A 24,422-nucleotide genomic window follows, 5' to 3' on the forward strand; every position below is an offset into this window, starting at 1 on the left:
AAAGTAATGCCCATGGGACTGAAAAATTCACCACCAACTTTTCAGAGACTTATGGAGCTTGTTTTAAGAGGTCTACACTGGACAACATGTGTCATCTATCTTGATGACGTCATCTGTATGGGACGTGACTTTGAGGATCATCTACAAAACTTAACAGACATTCTTACAAGATTCAGACAAGCAGGTTTGAAACTTAACACAAAGAAATGCGACTTTTGCAAATCAGCTGTGAAATATATGGGACACATTGTTTCACGAGATGGACTTGCACTTGACCCCGTCAACAGTCACAAGATACGTGAATGGCCTGTTCCAAAATCGCCTACTGAGGTACGAGCATTTCTGGGACTTTGCTCCTATTACAGATGCTTTGTGCACAAGTATGCCTTCATTGCTCTTCCTCTGCACAAACTTACACAGAAACATGTCACATTTGAATGGACAGAGGAGTGCTCAGCAGCATTTCAGACATTAAAAGATGCACTCATCTCTCCTCCAATAATGGCATTTCCAGACTTTCATCAGCCATTTATTCTCAGTACTGATGCATCTAACTTTGCAGTAGGTGCAGTGCTCTCTCAGGTTCAAAATGGTACTGAACGGGTTATAGCTTATGCAAGTCATGTTCTGACCAGAACAGAGAAGAAGTGGTGTACATATGACAAAGAACTTTGGGCAATTGTTTGGTCAATCAGACATTTCAGACACTACTTAAGCTGTAATCCATTTACAATCATCACTGATCATCGTCCACTCCTCAGTTTAAGAAAACTGGATGTCACACATGACCCGACCGGACGACGTGGTCGTTGGGCTTTGGAGTTGGATCCCTATCAATGGATGATTGTGCATAAAGATGGAAAGAAACACACAAATGCTGACGCTATGTCAAGGATTCCCCTCACGACACAAGACCGGATGGTCAAAGCGGAAATCGTTCCTGCCTCTCAGGACAACCACTCCTCTCCTGCCGAACTGGTAACTCCACCTTCTGATTCAAAGTTTCTCAGTCTACCAGTGCAGCCTTCTGCTTCTGTTGCCAGCACAACAGCTCAGGTTTGCACTTCTGAAAAATACACTACTGTTGTTGTTAGCACAACAAACATAGGTATGGACTTGTTACAAAACACACACACACAATGTCAAGGTAATGACATTTTAACTGAACAGCTTAACAACACTATTCTCTCGGAAGTGTACAGATGGGTACAAGACAACAAAAGACCTTATCTCAGACAGGTTAAAGGGAAAATGCAAAGAAAGCTCTGGTGGCAGTTTCCTAAACTTGTAATGTTAAATGACTTACTTTGTAGACAAGCTCACACTGCACCAGGAAAGCCAATAGTGTATCAAGTGCTTATTCCCTCTGCACTTGTCGCAGAGACTTTGAACATTCTTCACGGTAATCCCTGCTCTGGTCATTACAGTGCTGAACGCACATTAAAGAAAGCTCTAAATGTGTGTTATTGGCCTAGCATGAGATCTGATGTTGATAACTTCTGTGAAATGTGTCAAGCATGTGAAGCTTTCAGAAAACCTGTGCCACAACATAGAGCTCCTTTAAAATCCATACGAGCAGAAAGACCATTTCAGTTTGTGTGCACAGATATTACTGAGCTCCCACTCACCTCACAAGGTCATAAATATGTACTTGTAGTGCAAGATCATTTTACAAAGTATGTAAATGCTTTTCCTATGTCGGATCAGGAAGCGACAACTGTAGGAAAACTTCTTTGTGAGAGATACATTCCTGAACATGGAGTTCCAGAAGAACTATTTTCAGATCAGGGAAGACAATACGAATCTGAAATTATTCAAACCATATGTCAGAGACTTAACATCAAAAAGAAAAGAACCACACCTTCTCACCCTCGTGGGAATGGTATGGTTGAAAGATTTAACAAAACTCTTAAAGAACAGTTGGCTAGACGCTTACATGACAATGATGGTGAATGGGATCACTATTTACCAGCAGTGGTTCTCTCTTATAACTCAACTCCACATTCTAGCACTGGATACTCTCCCTATTTTCTTGCTCATGGTAGGGAACCTCGTATTCTAGCTAATGTCACTTTGTCTACGCCTTATGTATCTCAGACTCCACAGAACTATGGCTCTGAACTGGTGAAACGGCTTGACACAGTTTTTCAGTTTGTTCGTTCTCATCATGAGGATCAGAGACTCAAACGTAAGTACTACTTCAACAAATATGTCAAGTTTAAACCTTATTAAGTTGGAGACTTTGTTTGGATGAACGATCCTACAACACAGAGAAAGAAACTTGATCCTAACTGGACAGGACCTTACAAAGTTGTGTCTACAGAAAACAAGGGACTCACATACAACCTTTTGGATTTTAGACATCCTCAAGCTGGATCAAAAGTTCACTATGATCGATTAAAACCTTACAGGTCTACTTGGGACATATCTTCAGTACCAGACACCTAGACAGTTCCTATACGGCCTCTGGACACTCTCCCCAGGTATACTTCTTTATCTGGTTCACTCCCCTTGTACTCTGTCCCTGACACAGACACTGGACAGGCTCTTGACCCTGCCTGCCTCTCTGTCCCCCTGCTGCGGAGACCTTCGGGTCGGGTCTCACGTGTTCAGCCGCAACTGACTGCTCATGCTCCTGCGGTGCCTGCTGGGACACATTCTGGTGACCCACCACAGACTCGCTCAGGACGGGTTGTTTGAAAACCACAGCGACTTTTGCTGTGAAAAAGTTTGAACATGTTAAACAAAAACAAAAACAAAACAAAAAACCGGATGTTTGTTTCAGAATTTCCTGAACTGTTTACTATCACACAAGTGTTATTATTGTTCTCCGTAATTCACAAATTCTAAGTTTAGATTTTGCACTTTATATTTAGTGTTGAATTGGATAAAGCAAAGGTTTTCTTCATGCAATAAGATTATTTTAAGACCTATGCATATTTGTCTAAAATGTGCCTGGTTTTCTACTGCCAAAAAGAAAAGTGTTTTTTTTTCAATTGTGTTTTATATGGGATGGGATTTATTTTTGTTAACCTTTGAAATGAGGACATTTCATCTGAACAAAGGGAAGTTTTTGTGAAGTTTTATTTTATAGATCTTTACTTTTCTCAGGTTGAGATAATATACATTATTTGATTTAATGCTAATTTCATTTATATTTACAATTTGTACTTTACAAGAGTATCTGTTTGATATGATGCGCTGTGCCTTTAAGGTTACCCATGGTTACGGTTGGAGGAGTGATATTGCTTTAAGACAAGCAAGGTGTCGCTGTTGTTGTTGTTCAGTCTTGATATGTCATGCTCCGTTACGGACGGACATTAAAAGTATGAGACGAACAGCAGAAGTTGTCCCCGTGCTTTTACTTACCCACACCCGAAGATATAGCTTTAATTAAGTATGTTTAGTGTTATAGTTAACGGCAAGACAACTGAGGATAATCAACATCATCCAAGAAGCGCAGTTACACTAATTTGAAAATTCAAATGAATTAACAGAAATGCTTTTTAATTTTCAGAATATGAGTGTATTATTTGACTCAAAAATAAAATGATTAATTTATCTAATTTGAATTTTAGTTTTCAACTTCAAAAATGCACATTCTTTGACTAAATTAAAATGAAGAAAATTACATTTGATTTATCATTTTAAAAAAAGCACCGCTAAATTTGTATCATAATTCAAATGAAAAATGAGCATTATCTACACAGTGCATCGAATCAAACCAAAATCTCCAAATTCTTTCAACATCTTTATGTTGAATATAAAATATGTGTACTGTATGTTAAGACATGATGACAATAAAAAGTAATTAAAAAAAAAAAATCTCCAAATTCCGGGAGTCAGGTCTCGCATACATTTTAGGAAGTGTTTTGCGGTGTAACGCTTCCACGTTTTATGTCAGGGAGGAAGTCGCACAGGAGCAGTAACACCCTGGTTGACCTCATACATATTATAGCCTACAGCAAACCACCACTGTCACATGATCCGACTACAGCCTCACCATCTTTCAAACACTGCAGAGCAACTACTCCCGGGACTACAGCCTATCTGTTTGGAGGTGAGTCTGCTTTAAACACGCAGGTGTAAGAGGGTCATTTATTTATAATTCATGAATTTAAAGGGGAATCTACAGGAGTGACTAATAAAGTCAATCAAAGAGCTCTAAATGAAAGAAGTGACAGTTCATTTTTAAATCAACTGTCTCAGGCAACCGATATGATCAGTCATTCGACCTGTTTTTAACGTGTCTTTGAAATGATGATTAATCCTCATGAGGCTACAAGGTTATATTTCTGCTCAAACTGAGCATTAAGGAAGTCAAACCTCTGCCTGCACTGTTTTTAAAGGTATAGAAAGCGTCCAATAACAGTGAAAAACACATGGAAGCATATTGCATTGACATGAGACATGCTCTGTTTTAAAAGTCAGGTGAATGCACATACTGTAGTTACTTGTATTTGGTTTTTTTTCAGTTTCATTTATGTAAATGTGAGCTTGCTCCACTTCTTAGAGCAGTATCCGGCCCGACAGCAGGTTTCATACGGCCCACGAGACATTTTGGGAAGAAGAGGGAAATGTATTGAAAAATATTTTGAATTTTTTTTATAAATTAAATATTTGTAATACTTATTTTCCCCGAATTTTATTAAAACCCTATGTATAATGAGCAACGTAAAGGTTGATATCATGATACGAAAATTAATTAAACGGAGCACTTTGAACTATCTTCTCAGCAGGGAGTATCATAAAAAAGACGAGTGGCCGAGCGCACGAGCTGCTCCTGCATTACGCTGGTAATACGTCACATCAGAAAACAGGCTGAACACCTGAGAGAGGTGACACAGAATGCAGGTTTTCAAGAGAGATCGAAGGAGCGATATTTCTTTAGTTTTATTTACTCACAAGTTGCCAGAATCGTATCAAAGCTACGGGACTTAACCGCTGCACTGCGCGCGCAGCATGACGGTCTTCAGTTCTTTCCACACTTCTTACCTGCTTCTCCTGTCTTCACTGATGTAAAACAAAATGTTGACTAATAATAACAAAGCTTCCTATGGAGTGAGCTACAAAGAGCAGCTCGTGCAAATAAAAAAAAAATCCTCTCCGTCACGCGTAATGGCCCAGACAGTCTCCTCACATCCAGACTAAGTGTAGGTTCCAGACACCGGCGTTGAGACTGATGCATCTCCCGACTTATTTTACCTCTGGTTATTGTAAAAAAAAACAACAGTAAATTAAAATTAATATTAACTGATTTTATTTACAGATGGTTCATTTTTAGGTCACCCAGATGTGAAAGTGTTGTGTTGATCAACTAAAAGTTTCAGCGCGACATCACTTCTAAATGCAGTAGCCTGCTGTTGCGCCTTTATCACCAGCTTTCATCAGACTGTAAAAATATAACTATTACTGAACATTTAATTCTTATCCAAATACGATATCACGCACAGGCTGCCCGATCATACAGAGGTCAACTGGTTTGACTGTGGAGCAGCGCTAAAATGCTTCCTCGAATTACGCACAGAGATGGCACAGATTTATGGCGCATAAAAAAATCAGTGACAGAGTTAGATCACGATAGTACGGACACGTAGAAGAACGGACTGCCAGACTCATATCAAAAGTCTTTCCAATAACAAAGGCGTCCAATAACAGTGAAAAACACATGGAAGCATATTCCATTAACATGAGAAAATACAAATCTGCTCTGTTTTAAAAGTCAGGTGAATGCACATACTGTAGCTACTTGTATTTGTTTTTTTTCAGTTTAATTTATGTAAATGTAAACTTGCTCCACTTCTTAGAGCAATGTTGTTGTTTGACTTAGTTTCCGGTATGCACCTCCAAATGTAGTTATGCATTTTTGGGGTTTATTCTGAATTATTTAAAGTTCCTGTGTTTTCACAAATATAATAATGCCATCATTTCTATATAAATGTAGTGTGTGCACATCCCGTGGTTAATTAGTCATTCCTGAAGTGCCAGAGCGGGGAGGAGACAAAAAAACACGTCCCTGAATGCACAGATCTTCGGGCACACCGGAGCATTCACAATAATCAGCAATGTACGAGATACAAATAAAATAAAATATAAAAAATATGCAGACAGCAGATTAAAGACAAGATAAAGCAACACACAATATATACAAAATGTACAAGAATAGTAAGCTAGTTATTGCACAGTGACCATTGCAGCATGTTTAAAGAGCAGTAAGAGCTTCATTATTTTCTATCAAGTGAGGAGAAGTGCATAAAATCACGACGTGCATCCGTCTCTCTCCCTCTCCCCCCTCTCTCTCTCTGCCTCTCTCTCTCCCTCTCTGTCTCTCTCTCTCTCTCTCTCTGTGTCTCCCCCCTTTCTCTCTCTCTGTCTCTCCCCCCCCTGTCTCTCTCTCTGTCTCTCTCTGTCTCTCCCCCCTCTGTCTCTCTCTCTGTCTCTGTCTCTCTCTGTCTCTCCCCCCTCTGTCTCTCTCTCTCTCTGTCTCTCCCCCTCTGTCTCTCTCTCTCTCCCTCTCCCCCCTCTGTCTCTGTCTCTCTCTCTCCCTCTCCCCCTCTCTCTGTCTCTCTCTCCCTGTATGTCTCTCTCTCTCTCTCTCTCTCTCTCTGTCTCTCCCCCTTTCTCTCTCTCTCTGTCTCTCTCTCCCTCTCCCCCCTTTCTCTCTCTGTCTCAATTCAATTCAAATGAGCTTTATTAACATGACAGATCAACAATCTATGTTGCCAAAGCAGTACAGAAAACATTTTGATCAACAAATGATAACAATATATACAGTAAACAAATACAACAAATATGAATAAAAGACATTAACAATAACATGAATTATTTTTACCGTGTATTTCTATGAAACATTAAGTGTATTTTGTCTCAGTTTGTGACAATCATGAACATATTTAGCAGCTCGTACTGCACACAGACTTTTCTCTCCACAGAGATAGAGCAGCTTCTGGGAATCAGGGAGATGGAGAAACATGGTCTTACTGACTGAAGCTGCGTGCTGACTCTTAGTCGCTCCTCCTTTGCTCCAAAAACAACAACCTCAGTTTTGTCTTTGTTTAGCCGGAGAACATTTTTGCACATCCACTCATTGATTTGTTCTGTGCATTTACCCAGAGCTTTTGTGGGACCATGTAATATATGTTTGTGTGTTAAACCAAAACAAACTGCTGTTTGTAGACACCTCCGCTATTCTGAAGCCTCCGCTCTCCTACAGCGACACACGGCAGACAAAAACAATCGCCTGTGTCCTGCATTGTTGTGTTAGCAGGCTGTTAGCACACTTTGGTTAACTCAGAATGTCAAGTGGCAAATAAATTGACACAGAATGTTCTTCTTCTTCTTCTTTTCTCTAGTCCTTGACTAAAACAGCTTTATGCACAAGTCCGTCCCGTCCATGTAAACACGATGTAAACACGGCTCTAACAACAACACAGCCAGCAGGACTCAAGCTTCTCACTCATTGTAGACAGTCATGACTCAGAGAGACATTTACTCAGGATAGACTGGATTTCTGCTGTATTAATGTGTAGAAAATGTTGCACATTCTTCCTTTCATTTGACCCAACATAAACTGAGTATCCTCGTCTCTTCAAAAAAAGCGTAATTCTCGCTCACCTATCGCCATGTTCATACCGTTTTCTTCCCGGCTTTCTTCTACGCATTTATGCTGTTCGACTTCGGGGGGCAAAGCCAGGTGTGCGGGAGGTGGAGCATGCGCATGCAGATTGAGGTGTACACAATCAAGACCTCCAACTGCATTATCTAATTATGTTTGATCGACTTCGAGAAATCCGACGTAGCACTAATTCAGTCAATCACAACATGTTTACATGAATTTTGAAAGTCAATTTTAGTCAGACTAAAAGAAGGAATCAAGCCTTTTAACTTCATGTTAACGTAATGATCGTTTCATGTCAGTGGCTGTGTATCCTACTTAGAACAACCTCTGTGGGAAATGTTCCAAGTTAGTAGAAGGCATCTTTGTACTGTTCAACAAACAAGGCAAAACTTCTTTCCCTTATCCCATAAAAATCATTGTTAACAGAATTAAGTTCATGAAGGTCCTGTTTCGTTAAAAATGTGTTTTGAACGTATAAAATATCAGCGTTCTCCAGGAGCTTGTCAATATCAATGCATCAAGCTTCATCCCCTGCACTCTGTCCAAGGGGCAAGCCACGAGAGTTATATGACACAACTCTTAAAGTCATGCAGCATGTTCTTCTCTACAATGCAGCAGATGCCTCAGGCACACACGTATTGGTTGCAGAGGTTAGCGTTTGCCCCGATCGACATCACACTCTTGTGTAACCTGCTGTTTGCTTTATTTTGCATGAAAAAGATACCTTTAGTTCACGCTCAGATGGATGAGAATCAACAACTTATTTGAGCATGGGAATAGTACAGGGCAGAATACCTGGGGGCCATTCTCTAGCACAAGAAATATGACTCAATCATCAGTGTGATTAGGCTAGATGTTGACTGGTGAAAAATAAAAACAAGCCAAACAAAATAACCACACTGACACACATGTTCATTTGTGAAATACTCCTGTATGTGTAATCAAAATGTCTCATCCTCTCAAACAACATACTGAAATCCTTTAATATAACATACTGAAATCCTCTAATATAACATACTGAAATCCTCTCATACAACATACTGAAATCCTCTCATACAACATACTGAAATCCTCTAATATAACATACTGAAATCCTCTAATACAACATACTGAAATCCTCTAATACAACATACTGAAATCCTCTAATACAACATACTGAAATCCTCTAATATAACATACTGAAATCCTCTAATATAACATACTGAAATCCTCTAATATAACATACTGAAATCCTCTAATACAACATACTGAAATCCTCTCATTCAACATACTGAAATCCTCTAATATAACATACTGAAATCCTCTAATACAACATACTGAAATCCTCTCATTCAACATACTGAAATCCTCTAATATAACATACTGAAATCCTCTAATACAACATACTGAAATCCTCTAACATACTGAAATCTGTAAATGCTTTTCAATAGCATTTTCAGCTGTGTATATGAGCACAGTCTACTAGAACATGTGAATGCTTTTCAATAGTTTTCATGAGAGCTTTTGAGTTATGTATGTGAGCGTATAGTGTTTCAGTTGTTTGTGTGAGAGTGTTTCAGTTGTGTATGTAAAAGCATTTCACTTGTGTGTGTGTGTGTGTGTGTGTGTGTGTGTGTGTGTGTGTGTGTGTGTGTGTGTGTGTGTGTGTGTGTGTGTGTGTGTGTGGTTTCAGTATAATATGTGAATGAGTTTGGTTTCATGTGTGTATGTGAGAGGAAAAGTACATGTATATGCCTGGCAATTCTGAATAAAGTCCCTCATGGACCCTCATATCAATCTGTCTTCTTGCTCTGTCCCTTTATAAAAAATAAAAGATTTAAAAATGTATACAAGTAGGAAAACAAGAGATTCCCAGTAATGCTAAAAAAAAGGAATAACAGAACAGAAAACCTTGAATATTACACAACATTGATATAGAGATTTTGATAAAAGGCAACAGAGGGACCGGATGCAGTCACATAGGTTCTGGTCTGAGTTTGGGAAGGGTCAGAACCTGTTCTGGCAGGCTGAAACCGAGGACGAGAATATGTTTACTGATGAGCTAATGTATATAATTTACATGATGTTTTTATCACAGCAGCACATTACAGCAACAGTCCGGCAGCTTTCAGTAGCAGCTCACGCTTCATTATGCAGCGACGTAACATCTGGTGTTTCCTTGGCAACGATAAACATTTTGTGTCTGTCATGGCGGCTTTATCATGGTGGCCGCCAAGACACGTCCCGTTACAATTCTAAAAATTATACTGATTTCTCTGGCTTTGACAACTGTTGGAAATATTTGAGGTAATGTAAAAATATATAAAACATGGTTTTAGTCAATTTTTTTAAATTAATTTAGATATTTTAATGCACGGGTGCAGGAGGAGTTTATCCAGTTTCCTTCTGTCTGCCACCATCAGAGAGCCAGCCTTCTCCACCAGTCTGACGCTCCAGATAGGGGTCTGAAAACAGTCTCTCAGAGCCTCAGGAGACCAATTCCTGAGGGATTTTGAAGTTATGGTTGTCTCTGGATCTGTGGCTCGTAATGTGGCTTTAGCAGCACGAGGTTGTGTTCAGACTTCACCAGTGGGGGAGGAGGAATGGCAGCGTAAGCATCCTTCATGGACTTGCATTCAGGAGGTCTATTGTCCTCTTCTTCCTGATATGGCTCTTACAAACTGATAAAAGTCTGGTAGTGTTGAGTCCGGTGTTAGATGATTAAAGTCGCCAGAGATGGCTAAGAGTAAGAACACCTTTAAACAAACAGCTTTTTCTGTGCAATGTTGAAGAAAGCAGAAAGTGTATCCATAGGATAAAGTTCTACACTGTGAGTGTACTACACAAAGGCAAAGGTAAAAAAAAATAGCAATTAACTTTTTAAAACGAACACGACACAGACGGAGCTACTAGAGGAGCGGCCACTTAGCACCGTAGTCTTGGTCGTTGTGTGTATTTGTGCTACACCACTGGGTTGGTATGGCAACAGACTTAAACATAAAGCAACCAATGCACTCTGATCCAGAATTCTCACACACCTCAATAACCCTCATAACCAACCTGCATTGTCCCTGCACACATAAAGATAACAAAAAAAGTTATAGTCAGTCAATGTGTGATAAGGGCTTAGAGGTTGTTGCCCATAGTTACAATGAAATAGATTATCTGTGGGGTATAAGAAGAGTACACCCACACACACACACAAAAAGTACGAGCCAGATGGTAACAGGATAAGGGACCCAAAAGTCTCTGTAATGGTGTTGACTCTTTGAGCCGCTGCGAAACGGACGACTGTTGGGCCGCTGTGCTTTTCTTCACTCACTCTCATCATCAACTCCGACCAGACCTGCTACGGCGGTCATCGTGGACCACCGGCATCCTTGATCCGAAAGAACTCGACAAGGAGCCTTGGTATCATTCGGCAGAGTTCAATTGAACACTACGCATAAGTAAGAAGCGTTACGATTATGAGAGGAGTGTGATGAGTCAAGCTTGTCGTATCCAAATCAAAGCCTCAAATCAACTATCCATCAAATTTATTAAGTCCCTTTGGTTTTCTTTCTCAAATCCAAACTTAGTTAAATCCCTCAAACAATATCGCTGTTAACTCCAACTCTAACATAAGAACTTCACCATTTCAACTTAGAAACAATACATAACAGTGTTATTATTTGCGTTGTCGCGTCAGTATCACTGTCGTAATTATATCCTTTGCCTATTCACTCCCTTTATACATCTTTTGTTCACCATTTTTCTTTATCAAACTTCACATATAACATTTCAGTACTTTGTCTGTGTAATTTTATGGTTTTAACTGCTTGAGAATTTACCCCAATGATATGAGACAGATTTATAGATTAATTAATTACTACAGGTAATATTAATTGCCTTACTTGGTAAGGATGGTGCCCCGAGTTATATTTTAAAGTAGAATAATCCGCTACATCTGCAATGCTGATGAAGGCCTAGTGATGAAAAGCATCTGATGTTGTGTTGCTTTTCTTACCTGGATACAGGAAAGTTAACATCACACTGCAACTTGAGCTAGAAAACCAGTCTGCTAAACCAGCAGAATGAGGAACAGCAGCTAATGCGATTGCATTTTCATTTCCCTCATTCAAACATGGGATTAGTTTACGCATTTCAACAATATTTGGCTTAAATCTTCTCCAGGATTGATGTGCAACAGTGTTCTTCTTAGCGGTTGCCTTTTTCCTCCTGTGGTTTCGAGTGCGTAAGTACCACTGTCACTAGCTGCACAAAGACTAGGTGTGGTAGTTAGTCCGTTTTGGGGTAAAGAAGAAGATTTACTTTATTGATCCCAGCAAGGGGAAATTCTATTTTTACACTCTGTAAGTCATGCAACACACACATAGGCTGAAATATACACATGCACAAACAGGATCCTATGGACATGCACTAATGGAGTGTGAGGGGGCTGCCCACAGTGGGCGCTCCTGAGCTGGTGGTGTGGGAGGTTTGGTGCCTTGCTCAAGGGCACCTCGGCAGTGCTCAGGAAGTGATCTGGCACCTCTCCAGCTACCAGACCAATTTACAGATTTGGCCCGCACCAGGGACTTGTTTCTAGTTTTGTTCACTCTCCCTCTGACGAGCTTTTGAATAGTTTAGGCTACTTTCTTCGAAAATAATGTTTTCCCAGTTATGAATGACAGTGTACTGCAGGTGAGTCTGTTGTTTCTCCTTCGGTTTCTTTGACATTTGAGCAGCAAAAGGAGCTGTTGCTGTTGCAAATGGAGAGATATAAATTGGGCATTGAAAGAGAAATGCTTAAGCAGTCTCTAGCAAAGCAGAAGTTAGAATTGCAGCAGTTCTGGTTAGATCTTATCAAGTCTGGTAGATTGTTTCAGATGAGCCTGTAGCATCTGTTGCACAGGGTTCAAAGTTTTATGTAATTTAGTTGGTAACTTGCGACTTGTACCAAAGTTTGATAAGAGAGACACAGACACCTTTGCTCTCTATCTTTTTGAGTGTGTTGCCAATGGAAGAAGATTGCCTGAAGCTGACAAGGTATTAATGTTACAGTCTGTTTTCAGCACTCAGTGCAGTTGACAGTGAGAAGTGTTTTACTGTCAAAGAAGCAGTGTTGAAGTCTTATGAGTTGGTACCAGAGGCTTATAGGCAAAGTTTTAGGTCCTGGAGAAAGTCTGATAAGCAATCACATATTGAGTTCGCGAGGGATCTTAATAAACATTTCAGAGTGAGTATTGGTACGTAAGTGGGTACTCCAAGGTGTTGACAGTGTTGGTGGTCCAGTTGTCCAAATAGTGGTTCCTACTAAGTTTTGAAAATTAAGTGTTTAAGTGTTCTCATGACCAGACCGGGTATTTGAGAGTTGGTAAAACATACTGTCATATTTCCGTTATTTATTCTGACCCCGCCTCAAGCGTGATGTGGCAGCTTACATTAAGAGGTGCCATACATGTCAAGTGACAGGTAAACCTAAGTGTGGTGGAATTTCTGTAGTTATTTAGATTATAATGTACAGATGTCTTCAGGTTTATTCACTGTTCTCTAATGTCAGTCAGACCTGATAGAGTTCAGCTGTTCACCAAGTACAGCTTAGAGAGTGTCAACTGTTCTCCCTGATATCTGCAAGGATGTTTGGTAGACTTATTGTGTGGTCAAGTGTAATTGACGTCACAGATTAGTTTAGGTGGGTCAATGTGACCCTGATAATGATAATGTCTTTTAGGATATATGCGATGCCTTTTGAAAAGTTCTGCAGATGTGATTGAGCAAGACACAAGTACAGAAGTGTGATGTTGAATCATGTCTCCTCGAGTATTCATCTTATGTATAAACTTTCATCAACGTAAGCCATCTGATGTCAACTGAGTCTCATTGTGTGGAGTCAAGTCTTAGTCATTTCTTCAACACTAAGCAGTGTGTTGACTCAGTTTATTGCCATATTAAGTATACCCAAATTCATTAGCATTATTTGGATGGTTATTATAAAGTTGGAACTGAAGATTATAATCCCTTATTAATACTTTGTAAAATAACTATATATATCTAGATATGTGTGTTTATATACAGATGTATGGTCGTACCTTTTTCTTTACCATCATCATTTCGATTTCTTTTTCAATTGAATTCTCAGATTCGTTCATATTCTAACAGACTACTTAATCATCGTCATCTTCCTTTTTGTGAAACCAAACATGGTCAGTTTTCCCTCAAATATCGTGGGGTACAAATATAGAATTCTAAAAGACACGTTAACAGCTCATCATCTACAGAGATCTTTAAAAAGAAACTGTCTTTAAATTTAATCCACAAGGTCTAACTTTTGCATATAGTATATAAATATATATATAGATTTTTTCCATCAACTCACTCCTTCACTCTACCTTTTCAACAGATGAATGCCTGTTTCATTGATTAGCTGATAGAGGGTTACATTTTCAGTCTTTTCATTGTATATGTGTGTGTGTGTGTATGTGTGTATATTAATTTTTGTTCTGAAATTGTGTAATTCTATTTGCTTAGTTGTTTTAAGAGGTGAGGTCCCTTGTATAAGCCTTTTGGCTTCTTGACCTCCTGACACACCTTTTTATATTTTTTGTTAATCCTATGATGTATTCTTATATGTGTGCTAAATAAATAAATAAAAAACAGGTAAATAAATAGACTAAACAAGGTAAATAAAGTAATTAAAGATACACACAAGGGAAACAAGCAACTCAAAGGAAGAAAGAGACAAAATAAATCAGGAAAAGGAATTCTAAAAACTGAAATAAACAAAATAACAAGAACAAATCCTGACACTTACAAAATCAAACCTGTTGACTACTTTCAGAAAGTTGTACAATCATGTTTTGTGATGTGATGTACTGTAATGTTCGTCACTTCACTCCAAACTGCAACGTTTTGAAAAATGTGGTTCAGGACATTTAGGAGGGGTCACTGGGTCCTGATGCGAGACAGTTGACGAACCCTGACTGCCTTAAACATGATCAAATACCTTCCTTTGCAGGTTTTACTACCAGTACAGAATTAATTTAAATGTCTCTAAACTCTTTTATATGAGTAACTTTTTTTACACTTCAGTATGGATTTATTCGTGCCCTTATTCTTTAGGAGCTCACTGAGTTCAATCCAGTTCTTAATTCCAAAGAATTGCTGTAAGAGCTGCTATGACTAAAAGGAAACTTGTTTGGTTGATGACTGCAGAGGAGGCAGCAGCTGTGGTTGCTCCTGAAGCAACTGTATTTGCACCTTGGGCAGCTGTGGTTATTGGAACAGCTGTGGTTGTTGTTGGAGCAGCTGTGGTTGTTGTTGGAGCAGCTGTGGTTGTTGTTGCAGCAGCTGTGGTTGTTGTTGGAGCAGCTGTGGTTGTTGTTGGGGCAGCTGTGGTCGTTGTTGGAGCAGCTGTGGTTGTTGTTGGAGCAGCTGTGGTTGTTGTTGCTGCAGCTGTGGTTGTTGTTGGAGCAGCTGTGGTTGTTGTTGGGGCAGCTGTGGTTGTTGTTGGGGCAGCTGTGGTTGTTGTTGGGGCAGCTGTGGTTGTTGTTGGGGCAGCTGTGGTTGTTGTTGGAGCAGCTGTGGTTGTTGTGGGGGCAGCTGTGGTTGTTGTTGGGGCAGCTGTGGTTGTTGTTGGAGCAGCTGTGGTTGTTGTTGGAGCAGCTGTGGTTGTAGTTGGAGCAGCTGTGGTTGTTTTTGGGGCAGCTGTGGTTGTTGTTGGAGCAGCTGTGGTTGTTGTTGGAGCAGCTGTGGTTGTTGTTGGAGCAGCTGTGGTTGTTGTTGGGGCAGCCGTGGTTGTTGTTGGAGCAGCTGTGGTTGTTGTGGGGGCAGCTGTGGTTGTTGTTGGAGCAGCTGTGGTTGTTGTTGGGGCAGCTGTGGTTGTTGTTGGAGCAGCTGTGGTTGTTGTTGGAGCAGCTGTGGTTGTTGTTGGGGCAGCCGTGGTTGTTGTTGGAGCAGCTGTGGTTGTTGTGGGGGCAGCTGTGGTTGTTGTGGGGGCAGCTGTGGTTGTTGTTGCAGCAGCTGTGGTTGTTGTTGCAGCAGCTGTGGTTGTTGTTGGGGCAGCTGTGGTTGTTGTTGGAGCAGCTGTGGTTGTTGTTGCGGCAGCTGTGGTCGTTGTTACTGCAGCTGTGGTTGTTGTTGGGGCAGCTGTGGTTGTTGTTGGGGCAGCTGTGGTTGTTGTTGCTGCAGCTGTGGTCGTTGTTGGGGCAGCTGTGGTTGTTGTTGGGGCAGCTGTGGTCGTTGTTGCTGCAGCTGTGGTTGTTGTAGCTGCAGCTGTGGTTGTTGTTGGGGCAGCTGTGGTTGTTGTTGGGGCAGCTGTGGTCATTGTTGTTGCAGCTGTGGTTGTTGTTGCTGCAACTGTGGTTGTTGGGGCAGCTGTGGTCATTGTTGGAGCAGCTATGGATGTTGTTGGAGCAGCTGTGGATGTTGTCTGTCCGTTGCTTGAAGCTGTTGGGCATTGTAGTTTAAAGTCAATTTAACATTCTAACTTGTTAAATCTTCTAATTCTAGCATTTGAAAGAAACATCATTCATCACATTTTTTAATAACTTTTTGAAGCTCACCAGCTAACAGAAGAAAGAAGATACAGATTCTCATCATGGTGGAGGAGGTTCGCTCTTCTACAAAATAAAAACAATTTATTTTGTTAGATTGACTCTATAAATGTATTTGTATCTTTAATGTAATGTATGGAAAAGATACATCTGTTTTTAAAGTCTTTGAATCGTGTGAATACTGTAATGTGATGATGTCAAATATAATCATAATTTCAGAATTAATGATCTCTATCACTTTGTTGTTTCTTGTCATAGTTTGTATCTCTGTGGTCCCATAAATATCTCCATTAATCTATACTGAAAGGTTGTTTATATAAGAAATTATATTCTCCCTCAGAGGCATGACACAGTTAAAGGTTTGAACAGAAATGTATGTAACGTTTGGCACAGAGAACATCATTAACTTTATTGTGATTTCAGGAGAAGAAAGACTGGTGCATGAAATGAAATTGGAGAAATATTCTTCCTTTAAATGACTTACAGATTTGGTCGGCTGCTGACTCGTTGTCTCTGCACAGAAGTGGTGATGCTCTCTGATTCCACCTGCTCTGTATCCTCTGCTGTTTGCTCGTTCATTCAATACATTGAACAGCAGCTGCTTTTATATCCTCACAGAGCGGGAAATGTGATATCAGGACGAGAAGATGTAAATGATTCGGTGAATAATTTTTTTTCTCTCATTAAGGTGTGGCAAAAGCCTAACTATGAATCATACTTTATCCAAATATAGAAAGAAACTGGTTGAGCGATGACTTTTTTTTCACACTTTGGCTCATATGTTCACCGTCATCACAAACAAAATCATTTAATAAACCAGAAGACAGACGAATACAAAGCCACTAAAATCGACAAACTAAGAAGCTAAGACAATTCAAATGAAAAAGTAAATGAGAGTTTAAGAAAAAGTCTCAAAGTGACTAAAGCGGGGTACACACTACAAGATAATCGGGCCGATTTTGGGCCCGATTCTCCCCTTCCGACCAAAGTCAGCAAAGGCCCGACTATCTGATGTTCCAAAGATTATCTTGCCAGATTCTCCTGTGGTATGAGGTGTGTTAAGAGTGATTTTAACCTCCCCAATCTGCTCGGAAGACGATCGGGCTGTCCCGATTTGAAATCGTAAATATTAAACGTGTTCAACATTTACGATCAGAAATCCTGTGGTGTGGGGAGAACACAGAGGACGGCCGAGCATGGACTCTGAATTGTCACGTGGAACGGAACAATAGCCAATAGGGAAGCAAGCTGACTGAAGCAGGAAGCACAACAAACATTACCATGGCGACAACAGCAATCGCGAAGCATAAAGTTAAATGGATGTGATGAATTCAGGACCAACTTGTTGATTTGTGGCAACAACCTGAGTTATATACACTGTGTCCTGTAAAACCACAAGGAAAGGAGTTCAACCAAAATGTTTACCGTAATGGATGTACCAGCTAACAGCTAGCCACATTTAGCTTGCCCCTCATGTTTGTTTACACTTAAATCGCATGAGATTACACTAGTCAAGACTCTGGTTGTTGGCGAATGAATCGGTTAGTGTGTGGTGTGCTGAGTTGCTCGTCTCGTTGCACACCACACACTATGCGATCTGATAATTGGTCAGGATTGTTGTCATGTGTGGGGTCTCTCACGTTATCAAAATCGTTTAAGATTTTAAAAATCGTGTAGTGTGTACCAGGCTTATGATAATGAAGAGAACTCAAAAATAAATGCAATAAATAAAACTCACTTGTGTAACACAGCTACAATCAGAGGTTGGGAGGTTTAAAATCAAGTTTCTAAATTGTCTAAAAGGTCAAAGTGTCACGGTTGTGGGAAAACAAGGAGGTGGACCCAAGTGCAGAATGAACTGAAAATATCTATTTAAAAAAAAAAACTCACTAGATTGATATCCAAAAAGGTTCAACGGAAAAAACCACAAAGGGTAAAAAACACTAAGAACAACAAGGAAATAACAAGGAAGACTGACATGCAACATTTAACACCAACAACAATGTTCTGACAACAAGAGGGAAGGCACACTGAGGGTGCGTTCGAATTGTCCCTCCTATCTCCTTTCACTATCCACTTTACCTTAACCCCGCGAAAACCTCATGAGGTCAAGGAAAGGTGTTAGGAGAATTCATAAAGGACTTAGGGAAAGGCGATCTCGTTGCTCTGACAATCCGACCGCATTTTCCACTAGGTGACGTCATTAAATGCGACGGGCCGGCGGAGGTTAATGACGTGAGTCCGCCGTGTTGAAACTACAATGTTCCGAAAATGGACTACAAAAAACGCATCTAAAAAACTTTACCCTGTGCCTTCTTACCGGAGAAATAATCCTAATTACCACAAGGTTGGGATCGAAATAAAAGCAATATAGACTACCAGGCTACAAGTGAAACCATCAGCTTCCTGTCCACTCAGAAATCAAGGGTTACCTTGACCCTAACCCATCAAAATAAACATGATTGTATGAAATTAATTGTTACATTAATGATGAAAGATATAAGATATAACCTACACATAATATTTTAAGCATACAAATGTGCATACAAACTGCACAAAGCATTCTTAAGTGAATTAAATATGTTGAATAAAACACCATCTGTGTCACTTTACGATCATCGTTAATGTTCGTGAACAGTCGGATGCGCGACTCGCCTTAAATGTTGCGGCCGCAAGGAATTGTGGGGCAGCATATCTCATCTCCTTGACCCACCTTTCCTTAACTTTTAGAGAATTTGAACGGCTCTTAGCATGACCACCACTTAAATGCTTCCGGGGTTAAGTGTAAAGTGGATAGTGAAAGGAGATAGGAGGGACAATTCGAACGCACCCTGAGATTAAATAGACACAGGGGTAATCAGACACAGGTGAGACCAACAAGACACAGGTGAGGACAATGAGGGCAATCATGGCTGGAGGGAAACACACAGAGGCAGGGAGAAAACACAAGACAAGAAACACTGAGGACAAAACAAAATAAATCATGAAACAGTGAAGACACACAGAACTCAACGTGAACAATACACACTAGAACGTAGAACACTGGGAGAAGAAATGACCAAATACAACAGGAAACACTAAACTATGAAACATTAAGACAAAAACACACAAGGGAAACAAGCAACACTAGGATAAATAACCACAAGGAAACCTAAATTTTGAAATAGACAAAGTACAAACTAAATAAGAAAGAATCATGACACAAAGTTCATTGCCCTCAAGGAGATGTTGCATCAAGAGGCGCTGCTTGGCAGGCAACAGGACAATCCCAAGTAAAGTGGTTAAGTGTCCGCTGACTAAGCTGTCCAATGTTCAGTGATGGTTATCGCATGAAAAGGTGAGAAAGCCCTAAGTTTGATTTGAAAAAGGTTAGTGAGAGATGTGCGTTTACAAGCCACTACAGCCTTTTTCACTTTCCATCATCTGTCCGTGACTGATATCAAGCGACCGTCTCACTGTTCAGCCCGCAGGCTGCGCCCAATAGAACAAATCATCATAATTTTCTTGGTGAAAAATTTGCATTGATTTGGAGACAATGACATGGCGGGCTTTACTTTACTTACCAGTTAAACATACTGGTCGATAAGATTTCCTGTTTGTCCACCATACGCAATGTTATTGAGTTTGAATCCTGCTAGCATAACATTAGCATTCATGCTAACAGCTGAGCTGAAGGGTTCAATCAGCAGAGATGACTCATTTATCTCCCGTTGCTAAATTGTATCTATGGCCCGTCCTACTGACTGGAGTCGTGAACAAGGTTTGCATTGCATATGGGATTGTAATGACTGTTTCGGCCATTAGTCAAACCCTCAGGTGTTGCCAGGGGAACAAGTTTAACGATATTTGACAGCAAAACTGGTCAAATTCGTTGGCAAGTGACCATAGTATAAACGGGATAATGCCCGTCGAGGGGTCCATATTCAGGGATTAAGGACTCCACGTCGGACATTAATTCCTGATAATGGACATCTTGTCTGTTGTGGGAGAAGCTGCTGTGCATGCTCAATCTCAATATTTAAGGAGTCATCCTCTTAAAGATTGGCATGGCATCATATTCATCCCATCAGAAGCCATCTGACAGCGATTTGTCTATTTATTGTTATCGAGAAACAGATGACTGCATGCAAAAGAAGGAAAGACAACTGCACTGAATATGTCCCTTAACTATACATCCATTCTCACATCTAGAGTTAGTCAGACTGTAAACAATGTCAGGGCAAAGTCAATGATGTGGGAAGAGCCTAAAGGTTGGGCATTGCTCCAAGAGGCTGTATCAGATGATTGCTGATGGTTCTGAGGTTGTATGAAAACAAAGGCAGAGACAACGAATCCAGGCTGATGTAGTCTGAAATACTTGTGAGCCACAAACTATTTGAAATGTCAGTACTGATGCTGGAAGAGAGAGACATTCTGCAGAAAACTTCAGCAACAAATGAAGATGATTTTATTAATATCCATCTCAATTGCATCGATAGTTTCCCGCAAATTCTACACATTGTAGAGCGCTGTCTCCCCCCCCCCCCCCCTCCTCTCTAGAGTTGATGCTCACGTAGGTTGCCATGTGGTGGACTCTGAACCTTCAGTGTTTAGCCAGCTCTCCATGGGTCTGTAAACCTTTATGCGTTCTAACCTCTCTCCATTTTTCAAAAGCATCTCCAATATTGATCCTAGTTTGAGCACGTTTCTGCTCGTGGAGCTTATTAGAAACATGCAGAGGCTTTTTAGGTCGGGTACAATCACTTCTATCTGAACCACTTCTCTTGCCCGCTTCCATCGCTGCAACACCTGTTGGTTTGACCTGATAACTGCTCTCATATCTGGCAAACCGAGGGGCGTCCAAAACGGCCGTGTGGGGGTGTCTTAAAACCACCTACCTATTTTGTTGCATGTGTGAACACAAACAGCTGAATGTTTGTCTCTGCCTTTATTCGGAGTTTGCTACACGAAGACTAATTCTTTATATGTGAACACTCACATGAACTGTTTGGTGTCGCGGGGACTGGAGCCGATCCCAGCTGTCATTGGACAAGAGGCTGGGTCACACCCTGGACTGTTCACCAACCAATCACAGGGCTGACATATAGAGACAGACAACCAGCCACACTCACACTCACACTCACACCTACGGACAATTTAGTGTCACCAGTTAACCTAACAGTCTTTGGACTGTGAGAGGAAGCCGGAGTACCCGGAGAGAACCCACACATGCACGGGGAGAACATGCAAACTCACATGCAAACTCCACAGAGTTTGCATCTGAGTTTGCATGTGAGTTTGCATGTGCATCTGACAGGAGCCTCTCTGTGTGCAGAGAGGCTCCTGTCAGACGGGAATTCAAACCAGGAACCTCCTTGCTTTGAGGGGACAGCACTAATCACTGTACCACCGTGCGGCCCTAGAACATTATGTTTCTGTAAAAACATCTTCACGGATTTATGACTTTATGCTGCTTGGGAATGTTTTCCTGCTTTTCTAAGTTTGCTCCTTGAGGCATCAAGTCTTTTTTATTTTGGTTCATCTGCACACTGTAACTGTTTAGGTCTTTAGGAACACATAATCTGTCCGTCTGCACCTGCAGCTCTGACTGTTTGTAGAGTATAAGTGTGTCCTTTGTTGTTCAGCACGTCGTTCAGACGAGGGTAACATCTGACTTCACATGAGGACACTGAAAGATTATCTTTTTGTGTCTCTAAAGATAAAATGCTGACAAAAGAGTACAAATTCAAAGTCCCAGCCTTTTCTGGCCAGTGTTGACAGAGTGTTTGACGTGCAGCGGACAAAGTTTGTAAAGTACTGGTGTATCTTTGGGATGTTCTCTAGGTTAAATCTCTAGAGTGGCGTTGTCGCTACCAGCTGCTGAGTTACACATCCATCACGGGACCAAAGGCTTTGCAGACAGACACGTCGGCCTGTTCTCATTTTAAATATGTTAGCTGTAAACTCGTGCTGACAGACTCAAAACAGGGGGCTTATTACCGTTTACTAAATCCTAAATCCATCTCAACATTTGTCCTAGCTTTTCTGTGCCAAAAATGTTGAAATAATCTGGTGTCTTTAGGTAAGATGACTTCTCAAAGTGCAAAGACGTTGCTCACACTGGATGCTGAAGCAGTCGCCTCACTCAAAGAGGGAATCAATTTCAATAAAAGCCAAGAGGACGGGAAATGTTACATCATATACAAGAACAACGACGGCCTTAGAGCATGCAAGAATCAATGCAAACACCAAGGAGGGTTATTCATCAAAGACATCGAAGACCTGGATGGCAGGTGAGATCTAAAGGGCCGGCTGTTGTTAGGGGTCGGAGCTTTTATCATCAAGAGCTGCCTGCTGATAGCTGACCAAAGGCTAAGTGATGAAGATTACTACAGTCAGATAAATTGTATTTGTTAGGTAGTTGTATGAAAAGCCTAAAAAAAAAAGCATAGACGTCAAAACAGACTTTAGATAACAGTAACAAAAATCTTTTAATGGGCTTTTTTGTTTTCTGCTCTCACAGGACTGTTAAATGCACCAAACACAACTGGAAGTTGAATGTGTCATCAATGAAATATGTGAATCTACCAGACAGCTTCTTGCAGGACGAGCTTGGTGAGTTCTGCAATTATAGCATTTTTTTGACTTTTCTTAAAAGTTATGAGGCATGTGAAAGAACAACTGCTTTTGAAGCTTTGAAGAAAATAAATGTTGTATAACAAGCGAAGCCAAGGAAGAGGTGCATTTGCTGCATGGTGATTAAGAATAATTGTATTCACAAGCAAAAGAACATTGTTGGGTGGGGGTTGTCGCTGCTGTTTAAATTAAATGATGAAATCGTGAAACAGACTGTGGATCATCTTAGGATTTATTCAGCCATGGTCAGACAACAGAAACACAACACACATGGCTGACAAAGTGCAGACCATCGCTGACCCATGCTACAATTCTACAATTCTACAATTCACTTAGCAGACGCTTTTATCCAAAGCGACGTACATCAGAGAGTAAGTACAACACAAGCAAGGATCTAGAAAAAAGGAAACAATGTCAGTAAGAGCAAACGATCAGCTTTGAGTCCGATTGGACACACAGGTGCTGACAGGCATTGCACAGAGGCAAAGCACAACATTGATGGCAGTTCTTGAGAGCTCTAATCAGTATAGAAACCATCTTATAAGTCATCGTTATCAAACAAAAACAATCGTCACAACCATCATCATCATCAATGATATCGAAACCATCATCATTAAGTTAGTAGGTATTCATGAAAGAGCTGGGTCTTAAGCTTTTCCTTAAAGGTGCAGAGGGACTCTGCAGATCGAATGGAGTTTGAAAGTTCATTCCACCACCGGGGGGCGACAGAGGAGAAGAGTCTAGTCAGCGTCTTAGGACCCTGTTGTGAAGGTTGGATCAGACGCCTTTCATTGGCAAAGCATAGTGGGTGGGAGGGAGTGTAGACCTGGATCAGAGAGCTAAAGTAAGGAGGAGCCATTTTTGACGCTGTTTTGTAAGCGAGCAGCAGAGTTTTAAATTTGATGCGAGCAGTAACTGGGAACCAGTGTAAGGAGATGAACAGCGGAGTGACATGTGCTCTTTTAGGAAGGTTGAAGACCAGTCGTGCTGCTGCATTTTGTATCATTTGCAGAGGTTTGATAGTGCATGTAGGAAGACCTGCCAGTAGAGAGTTGCAATAATCGATGCGTGATATCACAAGAGCCTGTACCAGGAGCTGTGTAGCGTGTTCTGACAGGTATGGTCTGATCTTCCTGATGTTGTACAGGGCAAATCGACATGACCAGGCAATCGAGGCTACTTGAACCTTAAAAGTTAGCTGGTCATCAATCATGACAGATTGAGAGATTGAGTTGAAGGTGCCATTCATTCATCCATTTAGACATATCAGCAAGGTATGACGAGATTCTTGCAGAGACTTTAACATCGTCTGGCGGGAATGACAGGAAGAGCTGGGTATCGTCAGCATAGCAGTGGTATGAGAAGCCATGAGAGCGGATTATTGAACCAAATGAGCTTGTGTATATGGAGAAGCTAGCACTGACCATTGCGGTACCCCTGTGCATAAGCTGTGCGCTTTGGACACTTCTCCCTTCCACAACACTCTAAACGATCGCCCAGAGAGGTAGGACACGAACCAGCAGAGGACAGATCCTGAGATGCCAAGTTCAGAGAGCGTGGATAGGAGGATTCAATGGTTGACTGTGTCAAAGGCAGCAGACAAGTCTAGCAGTAATAGAACTGAGGACTGACCCGCAGCTCTGGCAGCTCGTAGCGATTCTGTTACTGACAGTAGT

At 40.9% G+C, this 24,422-nt stretch overlaps 1 protein-coding gene across 1 annotated transcript in view; it reads left to right on the top strand.

Moving 5' to 3' along the window:
* The first annotated feature begins 3,831 nt into the window (after window positions 1-3,831).
* The window catches only part of cmah (cytidine monophospho-N-acetylneuraminic acid hydroxylase), a 51,526-nt gene continuing 30,935 nt past the window's right edge, over window positions 3,832-24,422 (top strand). Inside the window, exons 1-3 of the mRNA XM_061029667.1 lie at window positions 3,832-4,060; window positions 22,193-22,403; window positions 22,634-22,725. Of these exons, the coding sequence (XP_060885650.1) occupies window positions 3,898-4,060; window positions 22,193-22,403; window positions 22,634-22,725 (466 nt within the window). The 5' untranslated portion in view covers window positions 3,832-3,897. The remainder of the gene's footprint in view (window positions 4,061-22,192; window positions 22,404-22,633; window positions 22,726-24,422) is intronic.

Source organism: Labrus mixtus, chromosome 22, assembly GCF_963584025.1.
Source record: "Labrus mixtus chromosome 22, fLabMix1.1, whole genome shotgun sequence".
NCBI lineage: Eukaryota > Metazoa > Chordata > Actinopteri > Labriformes > Labridae > Labrus > Labrus mixtus.